This window comes from Chrysochloris asiatica, unplaced genomic scaffold (assembly GCF_000296735.1).
Source record: "Chrysochloris asiatica unplaced genomic scaffold, ChrAsi1.0 scaffold00042, whole genome shotgun sequence".
In the NCBI taxonomy this organism is placed as follows: domain Eukaryota; kingdom Metazoa; phylum Chordata; class Mammalia; order Afrosoricida; family Chrysochloridae; genus Chrysochloris; species Chrysochloris asiatica.
This window is the reverse complement of record NW_006408560.1, coordinates 21211555-21220073: the sequence shown is the minus strand read 5'-3', so window position 1 is coordinate 21220073 and position 8519 is coordinate 21211555. Positions and strand designations below refer to the sequence as shown.

The 8519-nt window shown below is 42.1% G+C and overlaps 1 protein-coding gene across 1 annotated transcript in view; it reads left to right on the top strand.

Moving 5' to 3' along the window:
- Positions 1-1448: 1448 nt before the first annotated feature.
- The window catches only part of ITLN1 (intelectin 1 (galactofuranose binding)), a 9631-nt gene continuing 2560 nt past the window's right edge, over positions 1449-8519 (top strand). Inside the window, exons 1-5 of the mRNA XM_006861762.1 lie at positions 1449-1581; positions 2793-3040; positions 3276-3434; positions 3829-3949; positions 8315-8418. Of these exons, the coding sequence (XP_006861824.1) occupies positions 1449-1581; positions 2793-3040; positions 3276-3434; positions 3829-3949; positions 8315-8418 (765 nt within the window). The remainder of the gene's footprint in view (positions 1582-2792; positions 3041-3275; positions 3435-3828; positions 3950-8314; positions 8419-8519) is intronic.

Genomic DNA, 8519 nt, shown 5'->3' with positions numbered 1-8519 from the left:
GAGTGGAGAAGAGAGCAGAACTGGGCTGGATTGTTCTGTATTTCTGGACCAAAGGAGAAAGAACTGTGTTATATAGAGACCACACTTAGCAGCAGATACGAGATGCAGACTGGGGGCTGGTTTCTGGTTTAATTTGGGGTCTGGTCTTACACAATCAGGGTTTTGTCTGAGGCACGTTCTGAGATCCCTGCTCTGTACCTCTGTGTGGCTGTGAGGGGGCTCAGGGATTGATGGTATGGATTGTGCCCCTCCCAGCCACTCCAGCTTCTGTGGCTGTGGCAGGAAGGAGTTGTGTGCTCAGTGATTTTTTCCAGGGAACTTCCTCCACTATTCTCTAGCCTCACAATTCCATACTTAACAACATTGCTATGTGACTCCTTAGCACATTCACTTATGTGATCTCAATTGATTTCTAAGGGTAAGAAGAGTTTATTGCTGTTGTTGTTATGTGCCATGGAGTCATTTCTGACTCATAGTGACCCTGTGCAGGGTTTCCGAGGCTGTAAATCTTTATGGGAGCAGAAAGCCTCATCTTTCTCCCGCGGAACAGCTGGTAGTTTCGAACTGCTGACCCTGAGGTTAGCAGCCAGATTCTTAACCACTACACTACCAGAGCTCCTTAAGAAGAGTTTATTAGTGACTGCTTAATGATGAAGAAAAGCAGGATGTGGGGGGAAGGGTAAGGGTGCAAGTAGAGGTGTTAAATTCTTGCTCAAGGGAACCTTGCCATCATGGGTTGAATGGATTTCAACTTGAGTCCTTTAATTCAGAGCTTAACCTTTTTTCCTCCACTTGGACAGACTTTTAGAATACTTTCTAAATGGTTAGACTAATACACAAGGCTCTCCATCCTCTGGCCTCAGTTAATCTTCAGCTTGGGCTCTCACCATTTCCTGCATTACACCATATGTTCCTGCCACAGTAAGTGAATGACTTGTAGTTCTTCAGCTGGCTGTGTTAGTCCTTCAAGCCATTTTTTGTGCTCCCCACTCCTTTACTGGATCATTCTCTACCCCTTCCTTCTGTCTTATAGTCAACTCCTGTTTATCCTATAAGAATCAACTTTCTCTGAATTATATCTCTCACCTTCCCCTAAGGTTCCTCATCTTTGTACCCATAATGGTTCTCCCTACACCATTCTCAATTGGGTGCCTTTTCTATGTGCTCCCTCCCTCTAGAATGTAATTTCTTAATGAAATGTGTCAAAATGGCTTAGACTGCCCGGTGTTTATGTGGTAACCATAGCTGAGATTTTATTAAAGTTCATTGAGTGGACGAATTCAGGTGTGAAGCCTGTACTAACTCTTGAGTCAGCTAGTCTTAGCAGAGAGAATTTCTGAAATTTTTGGTTGTCAATCATAAGCAGGGAGGAACTGCTACAGTAGGTAGGGGCTTTGAACTGATGGACAAGAAAGATGGTGGTAGTGGCTTCAGGCTGTTAATGAGAAATGTTATCAAATTCTCTAGCAGAGACGGATCCTACTGAGATGCCCCAGGAGAAGACACCCTGTGCTTCTTCTCCTTTTCATTTCTTGAGAAGAAGCTGCAAGGAAATAAAAAAAAGCTGCCCTACAGCACGTGGTAAGTAATGACACAATTCCAGTATCATTTCCTTGAGGCTGCTTTATAGCTGAAGAGAACTTAGTCATGAGAGTCAGGAGACAGATACCCTTCACTACTCTCTATCCTACTCTGGCTTTCACCGAAAGATATTCGCAGTGGAATTTTTGAAGCTCTCACCCCTGACCCCAGTCACATCAGCCATGATCTTCCAGACACTGAGAGAACTTAATGACTCACAACCCCAGCAGTAGCCAGAGTATCAGTATTTTCTTGTGCTGGTCCTCTGAGTCCCAGTTCCTACAGGTGGATAGAGAGGGACAGTTGCATGTGTACAGCTGTTTTCAAGCAAGCTGACATATTTTTCCAGTAAAGAAGCAACCTGGCCTTTTTAGTCAAACAGTTTATTACTGGGCCAATTAGAAGGTGACAACAACCATGCCAGTCGTAGACAGCAATCAAGATTAACAAAGTCCAATGAGAATGAAGCACAGGTTTTGAGGTGATTTGTTGCTAAGGAGTCAATCCAAGCTGCAGCTAAGCAATTTCATAGTCTGTAGTTGTAGACTGAGTTGGGGCAAGGCTTCATGTCATAAGAACCTGCGAGGCGATGAAGAGCTGTCTTCTGACAGATTTATTGGAAGATCGAATGGATGAGGAATGAGCTTAGAGCAGCTTGCTGCAAGCCTGCTATGCTCCCAGTTTGGGAAGATTACATGCATTTTGTGACAGTCAGGCCAACTGTGGCTCAGCCTTGTCCATGTGGCCTATGGAGAGATATACAAGGTCATCAGAGTGTCATGACAGAGCCCTTCTCCTACTGGGTTGTGTTGCAGTTGGTTAACTCTAACTTAGGTAATCTGATGGTTATAAAGGGCAGTAACCATGCCTTCCCTTTGTTCTGAGATGCATAAAGATGTCCAGCTATAGACTGGAGACTGGAGGTGTGGGTGAGTACAGATTTTGGGTCTTTCATAGCCAGAGGGATTTTACTATCCAGAGGGAAAAAGTATCTCTAACTTCTAAGCCTGATTGCTATGAATACATCCCTGATGAAGTAGTCAGTGCTTCTATTCATACCATGAGGATGGAGAGCTAAGGAATATTATCTTCTAACAGATGCATTCATGGGAGCCTTTATTCTCCGAACTTCCCAGAATATTTCTGGTTATGGGGCCTGAAATAGGCCATATGCTCTCAGACAAAGATGCTCTGGGTGGTTCCCTCCACAGATGGCCTGTATTTCCTCCGCACTGAAAATGGTGTCATCTACCAGACGTTCTGTGACATGACCTCTGCGGGTGGAGGCTGGACGCTGGTGGCCAGTGTACATGAGAACCACATGCAAGGGAAATGCACGTTGGGTGATCGCTGGTCAAGTCAGGAGGGCAACAGAGCAGACTATCCACAGGGGGACAACAACTGGGCCAATTATAACACCTTTGGGTCTGCAGAGGCGGCCACGAGCGATGACTACAAGGTTGGTGCCACTCACATTTGGGCAATAGTGAGGGTGTGGAACTAGCATTGAAAAAGAAAGAGCTCTTGAATAACTTCTTCCACACAGCTTTTTAGGGGTGTGGAAAGAGGTGTTCGAGCACTGCTGGCCACACGGTCACCTGGATCTCAGTGCTCTCAGTGTGACTGATGGTTGTTAAGTCTACTGGATCCATTGTATTATGTGACTTCCAGGATTGGTATCTTTTCTCCTCCAGAACCCTGGATACTATGACATCCAGGCACAGGACCTGGGCATCTGGCATGTGCCCAACAATTTCCCACTGAAACTTTGGCGGAGCAATTCCCTGCTGCGATACCATACTAACAGCGGCTTCTTCAGGCATCTGGGGCATAATCTGTTTGGCCTCTATCAGGTACATGGGCTGCTGGATGATGAGCAGTTTGTTTAATGATCAGAGAGCAAAGTGTTTGGGGTGGGGATTGAGTCAGCTTTCTGAGGTCCCATGTCACTACCAGGTGCTAGCACTTGGCTATTTCTCCTGCTTCTGCTTCACTGTGTTCTGGTGTCTGAACTGTTTCTTGGATGTCTAAGTCAGCTCAATGAGATATGAGGGTGGTAGAGAAAGGGAGAAGAAGTAGGGCATTGCTACAGTTGTAAAAACACACCCAGGGGAAAAGGAGTCATTTTTATTAAGACTGATTTCTGAATACTGACAACTAGCTTGAAACAAGCCACCTCACTTCCATATCTAATTATGGTAGCGTGATTATGGTGTCTTCAAATAACCTCCAGTTTGGTTTCTGCAGAAATATCCAGTGAAATATGGAGCAGGGAAGTGTTGGACTGATAATGGCCCGGCGATACCAGTGGCCTATGACTTTGGTGATGCTACGAAAACAGCAAATTATTACTCACCAAGTGGTCGAAGTAAGTGTTTTCTCCCTAAGTCCAATCACCAAATTTCCTCTGTATTTTTGGAGGAAAGGATGTTAATCAGCAATAGAAATAATTGTTAATATTTACAGAACACTTAAAATGTGCCAGCTTCTTTAGTAGAAACTTGACATGGTTTTGTGTCATTTAATCATCCTGAGATGATTGTGTCATTTAATCATCCTGAGAAATCCAGAATGTTAGAACGACTGCTGTTCCCATTCTACAGAGTGAGACTGAACAGTGAGAAATTAGGAGATTTGTTAAAAGCCACCTTGTAACTAAGAAGTTGTTGTTGTTGGGTGCCATGGAATCAGTTCTGATTCATAGCAACCCTATGCACAACAGAACGAAACACTACCTGGTCCTGTGCTATCCTCACAACTGTTACCTAATTGAGCCTATTGCTGCTGCCACTGTGCCAATCTATCTCGTTGGGAGTCTTCCTCTTTTTCTCTGACCCTTCACTTTACCAAGCATGATGTCCTTGGTCTCTTCTGATAACATGTCCGAAGTATGAGAGGTGAAGTCTCATCATCTTCCAACACATATTTGCTTGTTATTTATTTATTTTTAATGTTTTATTGTGAATTATGTGATAGTTTACATGGGAGAACATTAGTTTTACATTCATCCTATCGTATATCGTTTCATTGCCATGGTTACAGTCCCCTCCATGCATCATCAACCAACCAAAGGGTATACACTACAAGCCTGCTCCCACCCCGGTCATCAGCACACAGCCCCTCTCCCTCTCTGTGTCTAAAGTCCCCAACTGTTCCACCTCTCCACATCAGCGTCTCTACCTCCATCTCAGGCATCACTGCTTCTCTGGGTAGGGTCCCGCTCTCCGCTCTTCTCCCTTGATGGTCCCAGGGACCTCTGCTCCTAGACTGAAAAGTTAATCACTCCCCTCCTTGCTACAAAATGTCTACCTTTACATTTCCAACCCTCATAAGCAGTCCTGATAACAATTATTCACTACTGTATCACAAGAGACCCATCTGCATTTCATTTCATTAGGCCCGCCTAGACAGGTTGGATACTACTCAGTGGAGATTCTACTTTCCTTCACGCCCTCTGAATCTAGGTCTCCTCTTGAAAGCCAGTCACTTCTTGCCTTTGTAGCAACCCCATTTTGGGTAGCCAATGTCTAAGTTGCCCATCCCTGTCTACTCTGTGTAGGGAGGTGGTGGGAATGATCCTTGCTGTAAGGATTTGCCCTCTTTTGAGCTACTGCATCCATAGGTGTAGGTCAAGTTCATCAAATTGTATCAGATTACTCTTTTTTTCCTCTTCTTTCTTCTCTGGTTGAGCTCTGATCATACAGTCATTGAAGCCAGGTCAAGTGGGTATTGCTTGTTACTTTGATGGTCCATGGTACTTTTAATATTCTTCTCCAAACCATAACTCAAACATATCAATTTTTCTATGGTCTTCCATATTCATTGTCCAACTTCCACATGACTGTGGTTTGAGTCAGGCACACCTTAGTCTTCAAACTGACATCTTTGCTCTTTAATACTTTAAAGAGGTCTTGGGCAGCAAGACCTTTTACTCAATGCAATACGTTGTTTGATTTCTTGACTGCTGCTTCCATGAATGTTGATAGTGGATCCAAGCAAAATGAAGTCTTTGATAACTTCAATCTTTTCTTCTTTCATCATGATGCTATTTATTGATCCAATGGTGAGTATTTTTTTCTTTACATTGAGATGCAATCCATATTGAAGACAGTAATCTTTGATCTTCATTAGTAAGTATTTTAAGTCTTCGCTTTCATTAAGCAAGGTTGTATCATCTAAATATTGTACTTTGTTAATGAGTCTTCCTCTAATCCTGATTCCACATTCTTCATATAATCCAGCTTTTCTGATTATTTGTTCAGCATACAGATGGAGTAAGTATGGTGTAAGGATACAACCCTGACACACACCTTTCCTGATTTTAAACCATTCAGTATCCCTTGTTCTGTTGAAAGAAGTGCCTCTCGTTTTATGTACAGGTTCCTTATGAGCACATTCAAGTACTCTGGAATGCCCATTCTTGGCAGTGTTATCCCTAACTTGTCATGATCCACACTGTAGAAAGCCTTTGCTTTGCATAATCAATAAATCACAAGTAAACATCTTCTGGTATTCTCTGCTTTCAGCCACAATCCATCTGAAGGCAGCAATGGTATCCCTCATTCCATGTCCTCTTCTGGCAGTTCCCTGTCAATGTACGGTTGTGGTCATTTTTGAATTGTCAGCAAAATTTTACTTGCATGTGGTATTAATGATATTGTTCAATGATTTCCACATTTGGTTGGGTCAGTTTTCTTAAGAATAGGCATAAATATGGATCTCTTCTGATCAGTTGGCCAGATAGCTGTCTTCCAGATTTCTTGGCATAGATGAATGAATGCCTCCATTGTTGTATCAGTTTGATGAGAAGTTTTAATTTGCAGTCTTTCAATTCCTGGTTTCTTGTTTTTGCCCATCCCTTCAGTGTAACTTGGACTTCTTCCTCAGTACCCATGGTTCTTAATCATATGCTACCTTTTGAAATGGTTGAACATCAACCATTTCCTTGGTACAATGACTCTGCGTATTCATTCCATCTTTTTTTTGATGCTTTCTGTATCATCCAATATTTTACCTGTAGAATCCTTCAGTATTTCAAGTTAAGGCATGAATTTTTTCTTCAGTTCTTTCAGCTTGAGAAATGCTGAGCTTGCCTTTCCTTTTGGATTTCTAACTCCAGGTCTTTGCACATTTCATACTTTATTTTTCCTTCTTGGACTGCCTGTTGACATTTTCTGTTCAGCTTTTTATTTTCTCTATTTTTTCATTTGCTTTGGCTTCTCTGTGTTCAAGAGATTCTTTTCTGACATCATTTTGGTCTTTTATTTCTTTCCTGTTTTTTGCTTCTTTCTGAATGATATTCATGATATCATCCCACAGCTCTTCTGGTCTTCAGCTATTAGTGTTTTTGTCTAACGCATCAAATCTGTTCTTGAGGTGGTTTCTAAATTCAGGTGGAGTATATTCAAGGTCGTATTTTGGCTCTTGTGAACTTGTTTCCTTTTCTTCAGCTTGAACTTGCATATGAGCACTTGATGGTCTATTCCATAGTCTGGATGTTTTCAGTTGTTTCTCCTCATTTGAGTTGTGTGCTATCAGCAAATGAAGGTCCTGAAAGCTTAACTCCATTCATGTCATCACAGTTAATTCTACTTTGAGGAGGCAGTTCTTCCCCTACCTGAGGGGCTCATCATCTGGCACTGTATCTGACAATGTTCTGCTGCTATTACTAAGGTTTTTGTGACTAAGCATTCAGAAATAGTTTGTGCCTCCTTCTTCCTAGTGTTTCTTAATCTGGAAGCTCAGCTAAAACCTTTCAACCATGGATGACTCTGCTGGTATTTAAAATACTGGTGGCATAGAATCCAGTATCATAGCAACATGAATGCCACCAAAGCATGACAAATTGACGGATGAGTGGTGGGATAAGATGTAGATTCAGATTATAAACTCAGGCACTCACGCCAAAGCTTATACTCTGATCCACACTTTATGACTTCATGTGGTGGTGGTATGCCATGGAGTTGGTTCCGACTCATAGCAACCCTGTATGGGATTTCTGAGGCTGTAAATATTTATGAGATCAGAAAGCCTCATCTTTCTACTGTGGAACATCTGGTAGTTTCAAACTGCTGACCTTGAGGTTAGCGGTCTGACTTGTAATCACTACGGTGCTACCAGAGCTCCTATGATTTCATGTAGTAGTTAATGAAGTGTTTGGGCTAATGTTCACAGGAAATTAGAACTAGTAAAATGGCGACAAAAATTTAGTTTTATTATGAAGTATAACTGAATAACTAGCTTAAAAAAGGTTATAGTTGTATGTATAATAAAGCCACAGAAGTTAAGTCTTTGAGGGGAAAATTCAAAGTCATTACTATTTACATTTGTTATATCAATGTAAGCCAGTGACTGTAGGGAAAACCAACAGATGTAATTGGGTGAGAAATGTGTAAACAAACATATACCACATTTGGTAATTGTTCATTTCCATTGTATCTTTTGAGGTCTTTCTGATGATCTTTCTGTAGAGTTTAATTTCCCCTTTGTTCTTAGGCAGACAATGGTCATCTTGTGAGATCCAATCTTGATTCTCTATGGTCTCTGGAGGTAGGCAGACCTCTCTTCCAGCCTTGTCCACTAGCCACTGGCCACAGATGAGCTGGACTCCACGGATGAACTGTAATATAGGACTGTAGCCTGAGCTTTTGGTAAAGGGAATTCCTGGACTGGTGAGTTGTTTCTAATTCATACCTGGAATATCCCAATCCTTTCTCTGCCTTTTCTTTTTCAGGTGAATTTGTTGCAGGATTTGTACAGTTCAGGGTGTTTAATAATGAGAAGGCAGCTAATGCTTTGTGTGCTGGAATAAGAGTCACTGGCTGCAATACTGAACATGTAAGTCTTCAGGGAGATCAAGTGTGTGTGTATGTCTGGGTGGAGTGTGCTAATGTGTGTCTTTGTGGTTTGCCTTTTTACTTTCATCTCCTTTCTTTTTT